Source organism: Xiphophorus maculatus, chromosome 17 (genome assembly GCF_002775205.1).
Source record: "Xiphophorus maculatus strain JP 163 A chromosome 17, X_maculatus-5.0-male, whole genome shotgun sequence".
Classification (NCBI taxonomy): Eukaryota; Metazoa; Chordata; class Actinopteri; order Cyprinodontiformes; family Poeciliidae; genus Xiphophorus; species Xiphophorus maculatus.
Genome location: NC_036459.1, coordinates 10,938,853 through 10,961,812, shown reverse-complemented (window position 1 = coordinate 10,961,812; position 22,960 = coordinate 10,938,853). Strand labels below are relative to the sequence as shown.

General features: G+C 39.5%; 1 protein-coding gene across 10 annotated transcripts in view; it reads right to left on the bottom strand.

The window, feature by feature from the left end:
• The window catches only part of foxp2 (forkhead box P2), a 114,578-nt gene that overhangs the window by 44,566 nt on the left and 47,052 nt on the right, over positions 1 to 22,960 (bottom strand). For all 10 annotated transcript variants that reach the window (XM_023350078.1, XM_023350077.1, XM_023350085.1 and 7 more), the window contains one exon: positions 1,579 to 1,668. In XM_023350078.1, coding sequence (XP_023205846.1) covers positions 1,579 to 1,668 — 90 coding nt within the window. The remainder of the gene's footprint in view (positions 1 to 1,578; positions 1,669 to 22,960) is intronic.

Genomic DNA, 22,960 nt, shown 5'->3' with positions numbered 1-22,960 from the left:
AAAATAAACCCACAATAAGATAGTTTATATCAGATAAGCATGTATAAGAATGGACCAGTCAAAGCCTATACATAAATTCTTGAACATTGCTGTTCATAAATACTATCTGACTGATTCAAAGCTGTTTTGAAAAGAAACATTGGTATAAATTTTAGGTTTTAGGTGGCAGCATCATAATGTGGGAACATGTATTTACACTAAGTACTGACTCAGGGAGTGGGGATACCAATGCACGTCAGACTTTTCATATTTATATTTGTTAAAAATGTTGAAAATCATGAAAAGAAACAATCCCCACAGTATGACACTACCACCACCAAATAACCTATAGTCAGTTTTCTGTCACTCATTGGAAAGTGGTTCCAATGCATCGTCTTTAGGTGTGTCAAAATTGTGTGGGCATGTTGAGGTGTGTGTGCGCTGTACATCAGCAAGATTTTTTTTGCAGTACATCAGCAACAAAATGTAACAAGTTGATAGGGTTATAGTTATTTTGCAGGGCACCGACTCACTTCGGATCCCACAGACTCCAAAAGCTACATACGTACCGCAGTTTCAAGGTGCAATTTGGATGCTTCCGTCTGTGAAAGGCCTATCAATATTAACACATTTGAGGAGTCTGCGCTGAATAATTCAAGGAAGAAATATGACAGAAGAGTCTTTGGCAACCTTATCTCTTCACCGGTGTGTAATTAGATACACGGGGGTGTGACTCCAATTCAAGGTGTCGCCATTGTTAGACTGTGAAAATATCAACGGGTGAGGTTAACGCCAATTTCCCTGTCATTAATGAAATGCACAGAGCTTCCTAATGAGGTAAACCACTGCTCCTTGATAGTACTTATTAGCCGAGAGCAGGGCACAAGCTCTCACACTTCAATTTCAAAGCTCTAAAACTATGACAACTATAAATATATACATATATGAAAAATAGGAGCAGATGTCAAGGGGCCTTACCTAATTTGATAGAAGAGTAAACTAACTAACTGCCTTGTTGACGTAAACGAGTGGGATGAAGAGAATGCTCGTGTGAGAAACATATCTTAACACCGGGAAGAAAGAGGGTGGCAAGCGGCGTGGACCAGAGTGTGAAGGGGTGCGCCGGCATATGTGTGACCTTTTCCGACTCACTGACAACAGAAATAGACAACCCTACAAATCAATAAGGTAAATTAGCACCGAAGGGGGGGAAAATGACAAGCGGATAAAATTAGCTGTGCGACCAGCTACTCAGACTGACACACATTTCAAACAATAACCAACCCAAGGATTTCCTGTGTCAACAACGCATTGATCTGGTGAAGAATGCAGAAGCAGATTACTAAATAACCTTTGGATATGCTCGTCACAAGAATGTCCGGCTCGATTGACACATACTCTGAGTAAAGCTTGTACTTTTCTTTGTTGTATTACTCTTGCGAGGTTTCATGGGACTGACTTGTTCATCTCAAAAGATTCTCGTCCGAGGCTTGCGTGGGCAAACCAAACACGCTTTGTGGAACAGAGGAAATCTTCTTTATGCGGAGGAGCACATATTACGAATGGACTTTGGAGATTAGACGGAGGGAACTTCTTTACCTGCAGTGGACGCTGCTTGTCCTGGCTCTTTGGAGATTTCAGGCCACTGCCTGGCTGCTGCAAGAGTAATTGCCTCGCTGCTTGTAGTGCCTGGGAAGACGAGAGCACAACACAAAAGGCATCTTGAAAGATGGAGATGACTGGGAAAACATTTCACATCTTAAGTAACAAACGGCACCAGAGATATGTTTCAGTAACAACTCGTACGGCTACGACCACAAATAAATACGGTTTGTCTGGAGCACCTCTGAAGAAGTAGGGGGGGATGACGGGGAGTAGAATTGACCTGTCTAGTGTGTGCTCAACTGAAATATCCACTTCCCTCTGCAAATTACCACCACATTTGCATATTCATAATATCAATGTGAAGTAGAGGCAGCACCATGTGAAGTGTCCCTGGGAGCTGTAATTAAAGTTGACAAAATCAACATCAGATTACATTTAGAATGAATTAACCGGCAGTCCGCGTTTTACACTGTGCATTAAGGGTGCTTATGTGCCGCGGATGGGTAGATAGATGGAGAGATTAATAGATTCCCCTTCTTGATAAAGAAAAAAAAATTACTACACAGCTGTTTATACATGTCTGGGAGTATTTGAAGTTCGCCTTGGCAAACTGTACAATTTTTCATCAACATGAGTTGAGATGGGGAAATGATATGCGATGTTGCGCTCACAAGAACTAGACCAGATTTGAGCAACAGTTTGGAAAACCATGAGGATCCTCCCCATCCCCCCCTTTTTTTAAAAATTATTTTCACTTAAAGTAAAAGATTCACAGATCCTAAACTGCATTTTTACACATATGTAATTGTTGAATGCTCCATTGCAGTTTGGATACAGCTATAAACGGCAAATTGTGAGAACAATATCTTTCTAAACAAGAAAGCATCCAAAGGGCTCCTTTTTTGTCTTTTCCAAAACAAAATCAGGGTTCTGGAAGCATAAAACTTCACCAAGGTCATTTAAAAGGTCAAAAAAAGCCCTTTAGCTTATTGATAAATGGAAACTACAAAGCAGATGCAAAGCATCAACATTAATAGTCAGATACAGTAGTTGAGTGTTGCCCAAAGAGAAGCTCTATCAACACAACAGGGCAATTCAAGGACTTATTCCTTTCTTACTTGAACATAGGAATCTCAAAAATAGATTCAATAGGATGTCAAGCTAACACATCACCAAACAACAACAAAAGACAACTCAGTACAGCAATAACAAGTGGAATTATTCTCATGAGATTGTGTGCAACACCCTGAGTAAACAGATTTGCTTATTATTACACAACATGTTAAAGAGAAAACAGAATGATGAGAATCAAAGACACTGAGGACGCAGTTATTTCTTTACGGTTTCATGGGCTTACAGCTCCCCTCCTGCTCCGTGGTGAACAAGCAGGCTGAGCGAGCAACTTCACACGATTCTTCAAGAGAAGCAGGAAAGAGGCTGGCAGTAAAGAACACTCTGCACATACAGATGCTCCACGCAACAGAATAGCTTGTTCTGCGCTGGTCTACAAGCATCAAGCTGGAGTAGCACAACAACTTCACAGGTTTTTGGGCTTTTTTGTTGTTGTTGTCGTTTTGTGTTGCTTTTGAATCAAGGAGGCAATGGAAAATAAAACTCAGGCAGAGAGTGACACTTCCTTAAGAACCACAGGTCCTCATTTCATTCCAGAGCTTGCCAGTATCCATGACAACGGCTGCTTTGACAGGCGTGCATATGGCGCAGCTCAAGCCAGCTGGTGGGAACAATGTTTGAACTAGTACATTGAGATCCTGAGCAAACAGGAGGAGAAGACAGGAGACAGACAGAGAAAAGGCAGAGGGGGGGAAAACCAGGGAGGGGAAGGAGGAGTGGGAAAAGTTGCCACATCTTGACCCCCCAGGGAACACATCCAATCCCCCCTCACCCTCCCACTCTGCTGATCAATTATGAAAAGACAGAGCTCAGGAGGTGCCTTGAGAGGTGGAGGTAGAGCTGGGGAGGGAGCTGTCTGGCTACTCAGGAGGAGCCAGGGCTTCTGATCTGAAGTAAACAAACACATTACACTGGCACTGAGTCCTAACTGCATTGATCCGTCTGTAAAAAGGAGCCCAGTCGCCACTAGTTTATATACATGCGAGTGTGTATGGTGGCTGTAAGCTGAGCCTTTGCCTTTTCTTCCAAACACACACCTTTGTAGACATCATCAACCACAGCGATCTGGCACGCACAAAGTTTTTGCGTTGGCTGGGAAATCAAATGTGTTTTTTTTCTCCCCCCTTTTTCTTTTCTCCTTTTACTGAGCATAAAAGACAACATAAATTCCTTGAATGCAGCCAATCACTTTGCTAATTAAAACACAGGGCCCAATTAATCTCACCATGATTGGTGAATCAAAGTAATTATAAGGCTTATTGAGTCCTGCACACAGTAGTTAGAGGGGAGGGTTGCTTGATGAGTGCGACTCAAGGTAGCTGTCAGGGGGGAATGTTTATCCGCGTGCGAATCAATAATGACTCACTGTGTTAGAGCCAAAGTCAAGAAAGCTTCTCGATATGTTATGCACGGTCAAGAGAACAAAAGGGGGGGACATCTTTTAACAACACTTTCTTGTTAAAGTGTTCATATCCGTTAAACTCAACACATTTTGTTTAAAACAACTGCATTTTTGGGGAGGGTCTTATATGACAGGAAAATGCAAAGTAAAATTAAGAAGCTAGAGAGTCTGTATTTTGTTGAACTACCTTTCATCACAGCATTGCCAAGTTGAGGCAAATGTAGTAACAACATGTTGCTGTGGAGACGCTGACCAACTTCCCTACTTGAGTTCTCCGAGATGGAACAATATAAAGTATATAAAACAACATGGTGCTGTGTATTCAAACCCCTTGAACTTTTTCACATTTTGCCACGTTAAAACCACAAATTTCAGGGCTTTTTATTTGAGTTTATTTGTGATACCACAAGACAAAGCAGCTGCCATGTTTATAGCACTTTGTAACTTTATATTGTGAAAAGAATACTTTTCCGAAAAGCTTTGTTCATGGCAAGTATATACATAGGGAGATCATCTATGCCAAGCTTATTAAAAAAGAAAGAAGCCTCCTCATACCGAGGACTTCTCCAAACATAACACAGGCCTTATCAACACCGGACAGAACTTTTCCACAGTGGCTCGTCATGTCTGCAACCGTCTGGCACCTCCTCCATGGAATTGGGGTTAGCCATTTTTTTCGGAAAGTGTGTGATGGTGTGGAAGGTAAAAAGAAGGGGGTATTGGGGGGGAATGAAAGTTCTGTCCCCTTCACTTTCACTGGCTCTGAGTATTCAGCCATTACAGTAAAAAGCACCAATTTGTGCCACCCACTTCTCGCTCCGCATACATGGTGCGGCTAAAGCCCTTCTGAAAGCACAAAAAGGAAAGTCATCAAAAGTTGGCTGAAGAGCTGCCAGAGCAGACAAGAATAACACACACAGACAGACACACACACACACACACACACACACACAAGTACCGATGCGCCAACTATTTAACCTGGGTTGCTATGCATGAAAAAATGACATTCCCAGTCTATTAATTCATACATTGTATAAACAGCACAATGTGACACATTCTTAGAATGAGAGAGCACGGCAGACGGTGCAAAATAGGGGGGAAAAAAGAGCCAGGCCCCCACTATATAAATAACAAGGCACTCATAGGCATATTTGATGTTGATATCCATCACTGAGGCTGGAAAAGGGGGAAAAGAAATACGGGGAGGGAAAATAACACAGCGCGACCAAGACCGCGACACAGGGATCCTTATGAAAATAAGATTCAGCCCAAATGGATCTGGTGTAATTGGTTTCAGATAGTGAGGTCAGGGAGAAAGGCGACACAGGCAACTATTATGCGAATCGAACTGAGAAACAAGAATGTTTACACAGGCATTCCTCTCCTACATTAATAGGCATGTAGAGATCACTAGAGAGGGCGCAAAAGGAGAAAGTGAGAGGAGGCTACCCCTCGTCTTACTTTCCCACTGGAGTTCTGCCGGAACATGGTAATAAGCAACCATCACAATGCAGCTTTGTAGGAAGCATGCAAAGATCTTAAACAAGCATGAAATAAATTATTAGGTGCTTTAATACTGGGCCAAACCATTGCAAATCTCCAGATTGCTTATTGCATGTGGCCGGCGGGGTGAGAAAGGAAACAAACCGAAGCATGGCGCTCTTTCAAATCCACATGGATACAGCAGGATATTTAGCCATGACATTGGAAATGTTTGAGGGGCTGTGACATTGTGTTTGGACAGTGCAGATCACTTCCTGACTCAAATCACACTGGGAGTTGTTGTTATTAGGGGATTTAGCTGATATTGGAATGATGACACACGCGTGTAATATCCCGCTCTCAACAGGTACTTCTTTACAGAATGCCTCCACGTTGCAGAAAGCAGCTGTAAACAAGCCGTCAGTTGTCGATCAGTGAGAAATGGGGTTGCATCAGGGCTAACACGACTTATCTCGAGTGTGCTGAACAGATACTTTGTGTGGATGCGTGTGTGTGTTTGTTTTGGGGAGTAAAAAAGACTGTGTGTAACTCTGGAAAAACTCCAGCTGAGCTGACATCTTTGACAACTCTCACTCGCACACACTTCCTGCGTAAGAATATACATATACACACGCACGACGCAGCTTCGCCAGGCTTATCCATCTTTGCTTCTGAGAAAACAGATTCAGGGGGAGGTGGGGTGTGAATAAGAAAAGAGAGGAAAAAAACAGGCCAAGCGAGATAAAAATAATGTTAAAAAAAAAAAGTTTGTTGATTCTCATGTCATATCTGCATTAACACAGATGTTTCAAATAAACATGTATAACATGATTCAACTGCTTTTATTTAAAATAGAAAAACAAATATTATTGGTACTACTGCTAAAATAATCTCACATGTTGATGGTACTGTTTCAATAATGTTATCTATGACATTGTTATTTTGACACATACTATAATCATAAATAGAGAATTTAAATCTATTTGTTTTCTTGTGTCATTCTGCTGTTTGGAGAATAGCACAACTATAAAAATCTATGATTAGCTGGTTGGACAGCAAGACACGGAGCTTGTACCTCGCTAATTCTGATTTTAAAACAGTGTTACCATAGCGAGTGATGGGTGGCATTCCTTTGGTTTCCTCAACAGATTTCCACTTGCAATTATTTCCACATATGCAGAAATGAAACATTTTGATTTTTACAGGTAAATTGTTATCCGGAACATTTGTTAATAGTTATTTTGAGTGTGATAAAAGTACAGAAAACTTGCTCAAGTATTTAGACTATCTGCTCAGGTAGCCAGCCTGCAAACCATTGCTTTACAGAAGTTCTGGTTGTGGCGTACCAGCTGTAGTTTTAAAAACATTAGCCTGGTCAGAATGGTGCTTGGTGCTCCTCTAGTTTTCATACCATGGCCTTCTGTGTTTTTATCAAAATATTTCCAAATTCCCATATTAGGATGTCTTATATTTGAGTTTAACCTTGTGGCATCTAGTACAGTCTGTAGCAACAGGTTGAGGAGGGGCCAATGGTGTGTTTTGCTATGCTCCAAACACATGAAAAACAATAAATTGTTGTTTGTCTGGCCTCCGATTTATGGGACTTTAAACCCTAGAATTGCTCGAGGAAAATGCTCATGATGTTGTAACCAAACATTTCTAACCCTCAATATACCTAGTCCACCTTTGCCTAAAATAATAATGGCTAATTGGGCAGACACTACTTGCCTCTTGGTAGAATCTATATGCACTAAGAACTAAAATATTTACACCCTACCTTCTTATGTTTGAGTAAATTCAGCACAGCTGGAAGGCTGGATATACAATTGGCAGAGTTGGAAGGGGAAGTGGAAAAGATTGGTGGGTGGAGATATCCCACACAAAACTTTAATGTAAAACACAGGCTAAGTTAGTGAAAAGTAAGAGCATACCCTAAGTAACTCAGCAGTGTGAATGAAAATGTTTTTAATCTTATATAAAGCTCAGAGTTTTTGATGGCATTTAAAAAATGGCACAAGAATCAAGAGTTATTTAAGGGTTATTTAACCACAAAAAGATTGGGACTCAAATTTGTAGGATTTAGTTCCTGAAACCAAGTACAGAGAGAGAAAATACTTGGAGGAAAAAACTCACTGGTGGAAATTTCTGGTGCTGCTTAATGATTTCACCAAAGTGGATTGTTTGGCGCTGATAAATGGGAGACAAATGTCAATGATGTCATAAAAAAAAAGTTCCAACAGAAATACGCGGGTGATTGCTCAGACAATATTTCCATGGGACAGAATAAAAGAACAAACCCGATAGAAAGGAGAATTTGGAAAGCATGCAGGAGTAATGAGCATTTTAATGTATGACTCGATAAATCAACAGTCCGTGGAGAATCTGCCTGGGCCTCAGGACAGAGGTAAAAACATCCAGCAGAACAATGGGCTTCTGTGTCCCACTCTGTTACCTCTGTCTTTATATTTTCAGCTACTTCAGTTCCCTCTGTCTCAAATAAACTCCATCTTATGCACATCTGCATTGTTGGACTTTTACCTCTGAAAGGATACTTAGCCCTTTGCAGAAAAAAAAAAAAAAATCTTGCAAATTGATTGCTAACTCTTTTCCTAACCATCGCTTTGAATCCATCTGTTCCTCCTCTGTTCCCTTTCCTGACACTCATTTCACAATATTCATTTCTTCCCCTTCGTCTTTCCTCTCCTCCCCCTCTCTCACCTCTTGTTTATTGATTCTCTAGATTAAGAATTCCTAGGGTGACGGATTGTAACACACAAGCATCAAATTATTTTGGGGTGTGCTTATTTGCCTTTCCCTTGCATCTATTTGGCCTGTGTCTGTAGACAATTATGCCTACCCAGTCCCAGACTCAGGTGCTAATAATGAAGGACAAATAGAAATCGTATGTGTAAACTTCTCCCACTGATGAAAATTTATATTAACTTTCTACCACAGTAAACAGAGCCGCATAGCTACACCGTCCCCGGAGGACTGATGAGATGAATTTGCTCTCTTCTGCCCCAGGTAGAAAGCTTGGGAAAGAGAGAGGCGTTCTGGTGCTAAGGGCCTAAACTCTATTGTGCAACTTCACACTTATTTTTCTCTGTCTAACAAAGACAAACTGTGAGCTTGCTCTGCTGATTGTGGATCAGTATTCATGTTTTAAAGCTGAAGCGCTGCATGCGCACCATATACGTATATACCTGCTTGGCAGACCATGACCATGCATGATTAGCGGCCTTTCTTCTCTTTAACTGCAGGAATTGCATATCTACTTATGGAAAACATTGATACTAAACCTATTTGTCAATCCTTGAAAATTTGTATGTCAAACGTTGCATATATTTCCCTTTAAAATGTGAAATAAAAGCAAGTATATTCCCAAAGACAGATGCAAGGTTCATTGAAACATCAATACAGTCCCTCGCAAAAGCATCAATACCTAAAAACCCTTTTGCATTTTATCAATGCATCTTACTGCGGTTCTCTTTTAATGGATGACAAAGGATAGGTAGTTTTAAAAATTGAAAATGCAAAATCAATTTGCATTCAGCTCTCCTGAGTCAATAATTTGTAGATTCACTTTTCCCCAAAGCACGAGGTTGACACCAAAAACTAAAAAGTAAAAAAACAGAGGATATGTACATGAAAAGCAAAAAGAAACCCTCTTGGATGTAATATTTGGTAGATTTTGTCTTACAAGGGCCATGTATTCACTCTCTGTATGCTCATAATATGTTTGTCCAGTTGGATGAACTTACTCTGAACTTTATGCCAAAGCTTGATATAAATCTTTGGTGACTAGGACGCAAAAGCTCACAGCAAGGGGTGGGGGACTCATGATAATGGTGAAACAAAAATAAAGATGTGCCTTAGTTGCAAAAATGTTGTAATTGCAGGAATTGCATGTCTAAGTATTTGCAAATCCAGCTCCTTTTTTTTTTGAGTGTGGGTAGACCACTGATGAAAAAACAAACAGACCAATCAATTAGCAAATTCTTTAGCAAAACCACAGACAAATTCTGATTGTTTTGATAAAAGACTTTCCCCAGAAGTATGTGGGTTCATTCCAATGCCCATGTTCCACTAATTCAAAAGTTTTTAAGGATTCTGATTGCTCATTTTTATGTAATTGTGATTACAAATGTAAATGGACACATTGTTTTATTTCCTTGAAACTTACGCTATTCCATAAAAACTTACATATGACTGTGACGCTTCACACAGGGTCTTTATTTGCAGAAGCAACAGATTATTCATAATGCATTCATTTATAAAAAGGGGGCAAAAAACAGAAAAATGAAGAAGAGATTATTAGCATGGATGAAAGAAGAGATCTGTTGTGAATGACATAACATATTAAAGATAGAACAGCAACATTTACAAGGCAATATAAAAAAACTACTTACAAAAAGAGCCTAACTGCTCATAAACAGTCCCCAAATTATTCATTGATTTTATTATATTTAAATAAAAACAATTAAACTTTCATTGAATATGTCCACTGCATTAAATTAAACTAAAAAAACCCTTTCTTAATCCTGAAGGGAAATTAAATAATCAAACAATAATTCCATGATTTGAAAAAAAAAGAAAAAAGAAAATGGTTTCACAAAACAAGAACAGTCATTTTGAACAATCTGAGGGAACATCAGCCATCAGTCATGATGAGGTTTTAAATGTTTCTGTAAATTGAGACCGTTTGTAGAACAGAGAGTGAAAACTAACAAAACAGACAGGCTGTGAAATCAACCAGACAATCTCAGTTTGTTAGACTTAAAAAGTTATTGAATAAAGGTTAATAATTGATCAGAACACCAAAAATGACAAATATTCAAATGAAGCACGTTTTTTGAAACCTACTGCTACATTATTCTATATTTTTGCTCTCGTCTCTGTATCAAAATAACAAATAATAAATATTTAAATACCCCTAATAACTTGTAAACACTTGTATTATCACAATATGTTCGGTTAATTTGGAATCAATAATAATTGCTGCTTCCCATTTTCAAAACAAAATGCATTTTATTTTGAATGAATTTATCAAGGTTGTAACATGAAAATGTTGTACTCTCTTGCTTTTATGGGAGCAAAACTGAATTTTTTATATATATATATATATATATATATATATATATATATATATATATATATATATATATATATATATTATCCAGGGATCAGATACAGAATGAAGATGTCTTTTATGGAGCTCGTGTCCGTTTTTGTTGACAAGGTGTAGCGGCTTCCACTCCAAAGAAAAAGGCCAGGGGCAACTGACAAGCTGATTGTGGCATGAGACAACAAGCAGACAGGGTTTTTTTAAGCTGTTTTTGCTTCTTTTATTCACCCAACACAAGTAAAGGCTGCTGAAAAAATGTCAGCTTGCACTGACACAAGCTCAGCCTGCGTGGCGAATGAGCGCTTCTTTGCATGACCTCTTCTTGGGGGCGGGTTCTGCTGCTGCAGTTCGATAGTACCAGTGTCCATCTGTCTCATCCTGCAGAGCTCGGGTTAAGTGTTGAGTCTAAGTGTTACCCTCTTCATGTGGTCGATGAGAGAGAGATCGCTTTGACCTAAGCTGTAGGTGAACTTAAGCTAAGTTATGTAGTCATAGTTCTTCTTTACCTAATTCAGATCGGAAGAAATAACTCAACGTAGCTTTATTTTCTGCCAGGTGTGGACTTTAAATAGTTTAACAGCACTTTAAACAAGTCCATGTGATTACTTTGTCTCTTGTCCTGACAGTAGCGCCCTGCTGTTTAACACATCCCACAGTGAATGCCTCGCTACCCTCAAAGATAAACTCAGTAAAAGCCGCAGCATCTGATACTGGACAGGAAATGCATCCCATTCCCTCCCCGTCTCTTCTCTAGATTACATTGCTTATGTGACACCTTTATTTCCCTCCTCCTCTTTGGTCCATTCTGTGTTGTGCCATGATGCTTGTCTTGCAAATTTTCCAATTACAGTAATGCATGTTGGACCTTTAAGTGAGCAAGAGAAGATATAGTTATCTACCTGCCTCACTGACACCCAGCCTGTCAATCAGTTGTTGGCCTCATGCTCCTTCACCACGCCATTCACCAACGGCTGGACTGGGATTTATGAGGCAAGCTTGCAATTGTGTTCGAAGATAAAGTTCAGTTTATGAACGTATGTATGCATTATGAATGTATTTTAAAGGGATTTCTGGCTGTCAATGTTTTTACAAATACAAATTTAAAAAGTTTCAGCTATCCTGTGTCAAAAGTTTGGAGAACTACCCTCCCTCATACCACAATATTGGCACCACAAAGTTGTTGAAAACTTGTCATGAACATGTTCATCAATGTTATTTACTTTGATAAATAAGATTAAATGTAACCACATTACTCACAAATCACCGTACATGAGCAGCTTCAATAAATCCAACTGTTCTGCCTCAGAGAACACTGATGAACTAAGAATAATATTTTTGTGGTTTCATTACTGCAAGGCTCAAAATGAGAAAATTGCGCCTGTGACCTATATGACTGGACAAAATAAGCAACAGAAATGGTCGTTTTAAGCCACCCCCTGGTGCGATAATGTTCTGGGTTGTGAGCCATGTTTAGCTTCTTTTTTTTTTTAGAAATGATCTCTGGTTCCTATGACAGAAACATGTCCATATCATATGGCTTAGATATGAATTAACCACAGAGGCATGCAGCCACACACACAGACAAAAAAAACCAAAGAAAGAGATGTTAAAAACGTCTTTCTTAATCTGCAACAAGCCTGAGTACGTCTCACTTCCACAAACAAAGACTTTTCCAGCAGCATCCTATATCACGCTTCTAAGAACAAGCAGGCAGGAGCAGAATCACTTCTTTCATTTCATTTTTTTTTTTTAAGAAAGGGGCTAATCTACATCTTTCATTGAATCAAGGATGGAAATTCACAAGAAATGCTTCTTTTTCAATTTCATGCTGAAGTAGCTCAAGTTAGTGGATGTAATTTCTCCTAACAAGAAAATTTATCACTCTGTCGCACACTTAGTCCGGCTATGTGAGAAAAAGGCCGCCCTTTCCATTTTTTTTAAGGCTTTGATAAATGTGCCAAAAGCATGATCATTCCCTTCATAGCACTCCATGCAAGAACCAAAACAATTACCGTGGTTCCAAAAAAGGAAAACATAAAAGCTAAGGTTGAAATCTGCATGAAAGATAAATGACGCATACATTAATACTTTGATACAGGCATTACCAAATGAAGCATTGACTAACCAAAGAGACAGATATCTTATTTTACACATAAAGATGGCAAAATTTCTGACACTAAAACATGAAATAGGTTGCTGTTAAAAAAACATCAGAATTTGCCATTTTGTATAATTCTATCCTCTTTACAAATGTTATTTTTTTCACGTTCAGAGAGAGAAATTCAGGCAAAGACTAACAAAGCAAAAACTCTCCCAAATCCATTTGAAGTTTTGTGCAAATGAGGATTATCAGGCTCATGCCGAATGGCATGATGAAGTCCAAACAGGTGAACAGAAACGCCTGCAGAACAGTATCTCAGAAACAATAATACGCATGGCCAAGCCACCAGCCTAATGTATATTTATCATGTAAACTTCTGATAAATGCATATGCAGAAACAATCAAATCTCCGGGCTTCTACTGGAAGATTGTTGCACTACACAGACTCAAGCGTGAAACCAATATCAGCTTAGTGTCCGCTCATGCTTGAAGTGCCGCGCCTTGCCGACAAAAGCATGTTCTGCATATGCTCATGACCGCCTTTTCTTCTTTTTTTTTCTCTAATATATCAGGGTGGAACGAGCAGCTTTCCAGCGTTATCACTGATCAATTCCAGCGAGTTAAATCTCCCGTGTGGGTAAATAAGCAGTGGTTAAGTCTTGATGAGGAATGGCAGGCGGTTTGAGCGTGAATACAAGCATGAGGGGGGCGGGCCTGTCTATCTCTGCTGCAATGGATGCCAAGTGTCACTTCCATCATTAACCTCAGTACTCTAGTACATCTTATTCTCACCCATCACCCAAAACAAATGTTCAGTTGAAAGCAATCAATCGTTGAGTTCTCCAGACCTTATACAGGCCTCGCAATTCAGTGTATTTGCTTACTTTAGAAAGCAAATAATATCTATTATGTTGCTTGAAAATGGTACAGTAAGGAGAAGACCTCAAATGATGCACCGAGACCCAGCGGCTTGATCTCCAAAGCCTGCAGTGAAGAGTGCCAAAGCCAGCTCTAAGTGACATGTCAGTCAGTTTTTCAGTTTGAGGCTTTCAATTCCCCGAGGCCTGGACTTATTTACTGCATTTGTATGAAAAGCTACGAAAAGCAGAAGGCTCTCTTACATATGTATACAGTGTGCAGAGGCAATGCCTGAAAAAGTGTTTTCTTTTTATGGACGGGTGGCGCCACGACCACAAACATCTTGGGAGAGATTTATTCGTTGAAAAATGGGTCAGTGATGAAGGCAATCAGAGCGGCACCGAGTGCCAACAAATGGAACAACACAGCAAAGACACCTGGAATCTGTTAGCAGAGGCTCCGAGCGCATTATGGGGAGAAGCGCCAGTGACACTAAAGATAGCGCTCTCCTCTTGGTAGTCATCTTCTTAACCAGATTTGCAGTCATTTTAATATTAGTTAGAGAAGGCAAAGCGGGTACACACAACAAACCATCGGGCATGCGTTTCAGAGTCTGATTTGTTACTATTCATGACCAAAGCGGAGAGGGACTGTAATACGAGACATGCTTGTTAAATTCACAACACTCCAAAGCTGCCTTCTAGCAAATCCTGTCTTTTGGTTGTCAGCTTAAGACGCCCTGGCATATGCATATGTAGGATTTTTAAGCTCTGTTAAATGGATAGCAGTGTCGTGGCCTATCAAATGACTGTAAGCCACTTGCCTTGTCGGAGGGGGAGGGAAGAGAAACATTTATAGAGAGAGCATGCAGCAGTGCGTTACCTTCTATGAATTGGAAAACATTTTTTTTTATCCTGCTGTTAACTCCATATTAGACCAAAACAGAGGCATTTACATGTGGGCTTCCAGCTTGTGTGTGACAGTAACACTCCACCCTCCTGTATTAATGACTGTTTAAGCTGATGACAGGGGAGTGGCAACAAACAATGACAGAATGCCTGTTTTGGGCTGTGAAGCTGCTAAAAATGATGCACCACTCAACACCAAGTCAGTCTGCAAATAAATTATCGAGGTGAGGCAATAGCTGCAGCTCTTGAAGAGAGAATGTGTGCGTCTGCGAGTGTGTACGCATTTCTGTGTTATGTGTTAGCGCTCATTGTGAGTGGACGTATGGATCCAGTGCCATTTATTTCCCCGAGCTGGACCAGGGCAGTTAGGGAGGCGTGAAAGGAAATGAGTTGTGAAGTGGCCATTGATCCCGGGCTACGCCAGGTTAGCTGAAAAACAGCGAGATTATTGGCCACAGTGTGTGCAACTCGGTGACTGCCTCTTACTTACAACGGAGGTGGTTAACCCTGGCCAGGACGTGTATCACTCGACTGGTGCACTACACAGAAGACATGGAGGCCGGAGGGTAGGGGGGACATAGCAAAAGACACCCCTAAATCAAATCTTAATCATGTCATCAGAATTAAACTGAATACAGCAAGAAATAATATAAACAATGTGAATATGTACTATTATGCAATAACTATTTACACCCCTTGAACTATTTTATTACATTTCAACCTGAAACTTAAGATACTTTTTGGGAATTTTAAGCAAGAAAATCAAGACAAAGCTGTTTTACTGTAATTCAACCAAACTTAACCAACTGCCCACAAAACCTATTGAATTAATACACAGACTCTTCCTGAACATTACCCCAAACATTTAAATGTCATGGAAACACTTTTCTTCAGCAGGGACAGGAAAGTATGTTAGCATTTGGAAAGATGGGTAGATGCAAAAATACTTGAGACTGGGAGCCATTCTTTGAGGTGCTCAAAGGTTTGCTGGAGGACATTTGTCAAAAAGACACCATGGAAAGACCAAAGAGGGTATTAGACATGTCAGATATAGAGAAGCACAGTTCAGGATGTAGAAATTATTAATGGGAAAACTCTTACTTATGCACCCCATCACTCTACAAAGAAATAAAGTCTTGACGGAAAGCCATAGAGAGTCCCATCTGCACTTTGCCACAAGACATATCCGGGATGAGGCAAACATGTGGTTTTGTCTGCATTATGCTGTGCGGACAGTTTTCCTCAGTGAGGGCCAAGAAGCTCATCAAGGTTGATATAAAACATGATTAGTGCTATTTACAGGACCGTCCTGGAAGCAATAAAATTAGATGTGACTGGTTATCTTTCCTGTCTGATTGTTCTGTGGCGGTTTATTCCTAGTTTTGTCATGGAGCATCACAAATGGCATCATGAATAACAGCAGCCCTGAACATAAATCCAAGTGAGAATCTGTGGCCAGACTGGAAAGCTGACTTCCACATATGCTCTCCATCCAATGTGACTGAGCGAGACATATTTGATAAAAAAAAGAAATTAGAAAAGGCAAATATATCAGTATTTGGATGTGCAAATCTAGTAGGCATACTCCAAACACAAATACAATTTGACAAGCGTGTATTCTTTTCTTTTCCATTAAAATAATAAAGTTTGTGGTTTGGAACTTGGCAAAATGTGAAAAAAAACTAAGAGAAAAGGTATTTTCTTCCCATCTTTCGAGCCTTTCACTCCTTCTTGCCACTTGCTTGAGGATAAAATGTCCATAAGCATTCACTTCCATCAGATTTCACTTCATCCCCACACTTTCCTCCATCTCTTCTTGACTGTCCCTCTCCTCCTCGTTTCTCTTTCAAGCCTTGCAGCTTGACATTTCGCCACGCTCTCAAGGGAACGACTGCTCGAAATGGAGTTAGTGGGAGAGCGCCACTGTAAATTCCAGGAGGCCGCATGTAATGTGTCTTAAACGGAGATGGACAGCCCAGGTTCCGAGGAGCTGAAGAATAAGAAGGAGGCCAAAAGAAAAAAGAAAAAAAAAAAAAACACGGGGAGACAGATTGAGAGCTTCGGAAAGAGGTGGTGTCTAGATAGATAATAGAATAATGCTGTGTTTTGTCTGGGGAAGGGTGAGCAAACAGTAGCTACGCTGTCATTCACATCCTATATCTTTAGTGTCATCGCAAAGGGAGGAACTACAGCCCTATATGTCACAGGCCTGTATGTTCTATTCTGTTGGGACTGTCTGCTGATAGCCAGGTTTGAAATAAAAAGAAGGATGGCTTTCATTGTAAATAAGTCAGACACATGGACTTCCAGAGAAGAGCTGTCTTTTCACTGAAAGAGGGAAATAATTTTACAAAGACATACAGTACCCCTGGTTTTCCTTGCGCCTTCTCCTGCCTTTACTGCAAAACCTTATCTTGGCACGGACAATGATGGCTAACAAAGGCCTCCTTTATGAAATCGTTCATATTTCAGTTGAGGTCTTTCTCCTGTCCTGAGAGGTGATTGATGCATCAGTCCAGGACCAGTGTCTTATTTACACAGTTGAGTGGGGGCAATCTCAGGCCTGAAAGATAAACCTAATGAGCTTCTTTGTGTAAGGGTGCAAATGAGAGACACCATCCTCCCACCCCTCCCTCTTGTGCTCCATCCAAAGGGACAGTCTGGGTGATTAGGCCTTTAAATTATGCTCAAGGGCAAAGCCCAGATTTGCATCTGAGAGGTGTGTGTGCGAGAGGGAGTGTGTGCCTTCTCAAATATGGTGCAAAGAGGCAGACAGGGAGGCAGGTGAAGGGCAGGCGGCAGAAGATGCTGGAGGGTTGTTTGTGGAAAGTGATGGTCGGTGAAAACTGAGTGTCAGGGATCCAGAATTTACCCATCTCCAACAACAAACTTGAGTTCCTGTACGTAGGAGATGAGTTCAGGCGTGTGTGTCAAAGGTATGACACACACACAAATACACACATTGTCATTTTGTCCTGTGTCTGTGGGGTAACTTTCTCCCTAATGACTTTCATTTTGGGGAGAATTTCATTTGCCCCTAAACCCTAAATACTACCCATCACTAGCTGTCAGATTTCTCATCCCCCCCTTTTTTCCTGCAGCTAAACTGCGAGGAAGGCAGGTTAATTGCTGTCACTCTCAAGTTGGACCACTGCCTACTTCTCGTGTAAGCGACAGAGGTAAAGCCTAGAAGTGAGATGGCACCTTGGTGCACTTATTGTAATTTATGTCAAAATGCTGCAGTCATTTAAATGGGGTTAGATCGTTTGCATATTGCTGCATCATGTGCCTCAGGAGAACCCTAAAGTAAATACTCAACCAGTTTACCAAATTTCAACATGTCGTTTCCTCTGACACGATCGCAATATGCGGGGAGGAGGTTTGTGCAAAAGTAAACAAATATTTGTTGGGAAAAACAAGCAAAGAAAACATAGTATGTCAAAACTGTAAGTCCTTTGAGTCAAAGTTGAGTTTAATATAGAAATCATCGAAACCCTAAAAACGAGTGCTACTCTTTAGTGGCAAAGGACTGTCAGTACAGCAGGCATGGGCTGGTTTAAAGTATCAAGGTACACTAAGAGATAAGAAAGGTTCAAAAACGCTTATTCTTTCCATCCTACTGCTTACATGATTTGAAGCTCTTTTATTAAGCTGTCATAAAAAGTGCAGAAGTTATTTTTTTTGGCTTTAAGGAGTGAGTTCTAATGTAGCACTGCCCTTAGCTAGCTACAGAAAATATTTAATAATTTATTCAAAAAATAAATTAAAAAACAGTTAGCACGATGCAAACTAAATAAGCATTGCACATTCGTTCTATAAAGTTACTATTAAACAGCCAACTGCTCAACAAACTGGCTACACAACTAATTTACTAGCTAATATCAACTTGTTATGCTTATTGAGATACAACTCCTGCCTGCTACAGAGAGCAGAATAGAACTAAAGTTGCAAAAATAAAGTATTAACTTGGACTTGAGCTCAAAAGACAAACGCTTATGTATAATATATCTAATATGTATCTAATTTTATCAGAGTAGAAAGTAGGCCAGTAAGTTTGCATCATAAGTAAATTATTAAATTTGTGTTCTCAAAAATATTATAGCATATACAAATGACTGGTCATCATGATAATGCAACAATCTAAATATAGCTGAAATACTTTGACAGCACATGATATTTAATAGAGTTACCTGCACCGTCCAAATTTGTCTGTTTTTACTTTGTGTTAAATATGACAGAGATTTTAGAATGAGGCAAAACTGCAGCTCAGACACAAATGCATGTTTTTTCCTGTTAAATTCATAATTAATTTGATAATCTGGGGTGTTCACCAACCGTTGACGGTATGTGGATATTAAAAATGTGTTCATGTGTTTTGGAGCACCACAATAAGTGTCCCGTTTGTGTCTCTCAACCTTAACTCTGTTCATTTCAGATCGAAACAGACTTAACATTTTTATCTCTCACTTTTAACATAATTGCAAACACACTTCAAGTTCTTCAAAGTAAAGGCAATTTCAGATACTTTTATTTTTTTTAAATTACAATAATTGGTGCAAATGTATTAAAACCAATGTTCTTTGAACATACATTAATATTTATGTTTCTAGTGGGCTAAATATCAGATCTTCTCAATTTTCAAAATAATTTACAACAGCCAATAGTTTTTGTAAGTGGTGAATTGAATGTTAGATGTTCACACGTTAAATTAGGCCTATGTGTTTTAGGCAGATGGAATAATGCTAATTTCAGTATTATCTTTCAACTTGAACTTATCTGTCACAGACTTCATGTTTGGAAAATATGACCATTGAACTTTTGTTCTTTGTTGTACTTTTATGAGAGTATAACAGAGCTATGCATTTCTGTGTAATATTTGCTGTATTTTTATCAACTTCTCGGCTCAAAAATGTATTACTATATTCAATGAATGTTTAATCTATATTTTTTACTCCAGTCTCAAACTATAAATTGCAAATATATGGCATAGATGATATTATGATCGCTGTAGTAATCAACATGGTATTTTATTTTAACAACACGGGGAACAACAGTTACCATGTTATGCGCCAACATTTTAACTTTATTGTGCAGCAGAATGTGAAATTATGGCATTTTTACTAAAGAATCTCATACCATTCCTTGCTTGTTTTGCGGCAATTTAGCTCTATTAGTCTGGCTAAAATAACTAACATGACAGTAATGGATTAGCCGGGACTTCCTCATTCTCCAAATATCAATATACTTCCTATGGAAGTGAGCCAATTTAGAAGGGGCAGTAGTCCTGAGCACTGGCTCATCAATCCCACTGATAACCCTGGCAGGATTAAGTCTACAGACCACTGTAATCAACTAACTGGCTCATTATGGTACATTAAGGTATGGATTCAAAGATCAATGCATTTCTTGCATGTACACACATACCAGGATTACACATTAAATCGCAATACTGATTACACAGGCAACGACAAATTCATTGGTAAGATGAGCTCAGCAGATTTTTTTTTTTTTACAACAGAGATTTTACAGTGAGCGTTTTGCATAGTAATTACAGCTGTGTAACATTCATCATTGGCTCTGATACATATCTGCAGCTGGCAAATTGCAATCAGATACAGTAGGTATCTAATCTGTGATCTCAAATCAAATTAGGTCTATTTGGACAACCTTGGGGACGTGGTGATGAAACCCTGACAGAAATTAGGGGCCGGAAATTTAATTGTGACGATGGTTATTAGTGAGATGGGAGGATAACAGACTGCTGGGCGTTGATCTGCATAAAAATAGGAAGAAGATATATATTATGTTAGATGGAATAAAAATGTATCTCTTGTGCTTGGCAAAGGAGAGTTTAATTTGTATTTTGAATAAAAACAAAGTGTGTGTGGAACTTCTGTGCTCTAAAAGCCTTTGGCCGAATCTAAGGTGACGAGACCTTAAGATGCCACTTTTCTAATTATAGCTGCAGGTGGTATTTTGGGGCTGCTAGGTAATGGCAGAACCCATAGGGACAGTAGAGAATTCATCAGTGCTTATTATTAATCATCCCCCAGCAGTGTGATGAGAGACTGAAGCTCCTATACCCACTGGACCACTCAATGTCATTCCAAATATGGGCAGAAAATTAAACCCAACAGCCTTATTTGTAAATGGACTCACAGCAAATGTGAATACGGTTCTTTTTGATGTCCAAATATATATGTTCACATTATAAATACAAAAGGAGCATTCCTTATAGATAACCCATCCTGAAATCTGTGTGAAATACATTCTTCTCATAAAAACAACTGCAAAACATCACTTCTAAGACAGGGGAAGCATAATTTATAAATTTAAAAAGTTTTTTTTATTCTTCGTTAAAATATGGCCTCTCTTCGAAGTGTTACAGAGTGTAACTCGGCAAAGGAAGTGTGTGTTAAGTTAGCAGCGCAGGGCCCCTGTTTTAAAAATGCCTCCAGAGACCTGTTAGCTGGACCGCTCATTTCAATGTGTCTGTCTCAGGGTTGAGAGAAGACTCGGGCTGGCCCCTTTACAAGCCACGCACTGTCATTCACCCGCGAACCCCACCCACCCAACAGCAAAAGTGTCTAGTTTTAACTAGACACGTTAAGCTCACACCACTTTTTATTTTTATTTCATTGGTTTTATTTTCCATTTAGAGATGCACTAATCCATCGGCAATGGATAGAAAACGTCCAGTTTGCTCCTGATCATCAATGACCTGTGATCAGAAGATCAAATCCAGAAAAGTCTGATCATTTTTTTTGGTCATTTCATGCATTAAACTATCTCCCACTTCTTTGGTATTCAAGCACAATAATAAACCATTAATTAGTTCCTATATTTGGGATTGAGTTTAGAATAAGTTACATAAAGTTTAAAAAAATGTGATTTGATGCAAAAAAAAAAACAAAAGTCACACTTTTCCTGGCTTATGCCAATGTCTGGTTTTCTTTGAGCTTTGATTGACAGACTCAGATTTTAAAATTACATTTTTTCAAGACTATAATGAATAAAATTTATTATCTTCATCTTAAGACCAGAATTTTTTCTTGGCTAAGATAAAGTCTGATCAGTTCACTTCTATTTCCAGGAAGACTATTTAATTTCAGTGTGATGTTTTGTATGATTTCAGTCAGTCTTGGTCATTTATAACTTCAAAGGTTATAAAAAAATGCCCACAAAGATTTTAATGTTACACATGCATATCCAGCATTAGTAAAGCAATTTAAACAGACATCGTAAGCCCAAAATTCGATAAAGCTTAAAAAATGCCAGATTGTCTCTAGAAAACTATTTTAAAGATACACCAGAATCAGAATTGCCTACCTTTTTTTTTTACGCTTATATCTTCCAGTACTTGAAAAAAGATCTGATTGGGTTAGGATCTACAAGTCGGACCTCAAAGACAACCAGGTATCATATTTCCTTCTCTATTTTAAAGTTGAAGCAATTGCTGCAGAATTTAGAAGCCCAAACACCAACAAAAGTAAAAGATAAAACTTTCGTCGAAGAAACTATTATGTGAATGTTCTGAGAAGCAACATGCATTGCAAGTTTCCATTGATGTGTGTGGTAAAAGTAGTAAGGACTGAGGCAATGATGCAACCACCAGAACGATTTCTGGCATTCTGCTGTGGATGGATAACCACAGTAGGGATCAAGAGGATTGTGCTATACCAAATGTACACACACAAACCCAGACGCATCGGCATCTATTGTACTCTCCTGACTGATCTGACCACGGGGGTTCAGCTGCCTTCAAAAAACACACACACACATGCACATAAATATGCTTGCATGAAAACTCTCATCAGGCCAAAAGGACAGCACGCATCATTACAAACCTGCAGCGTCGCTCCTATCCCCCTCACCCGATCCAACCCGAAGCATGGCCCTCTGACCTAATCTCCCATTGCTCTTTTGGCAAACTGTCAAAGCCATCATTCACCGTGAAAAGACACGAGAGACACTTGACTCCTTTACTCTGCTGGCGACTGACTTTCACAACTCCTGCCCCCCAACCACCACCTCTAACACACACCCCCTGCAGCTCATTCACCCCGCAACTTGCTAAGACTGAGACGAATACGACGAGACAAAGCTTTGAGAAAACAAATCCAAAGCGGACTTTGAAATATTTGTCACAAAAATAGTTGTATATCAGTTGTATTGTAAACGACTTCTACTAGCAGAAAAGTATGCATGCAAATGTAATTTTCAAGTGTCCCATTAAAGGGTTTATCATGTTTATGTGGCGAGTTAGGAGGCCCTCTGGTGGATACAGTGCAGCCATGACATACACACCCATTGTACACTTCCCCACTGCCCAAACTGGACTGTACAAAACCTAAGCACACATTCTTTCA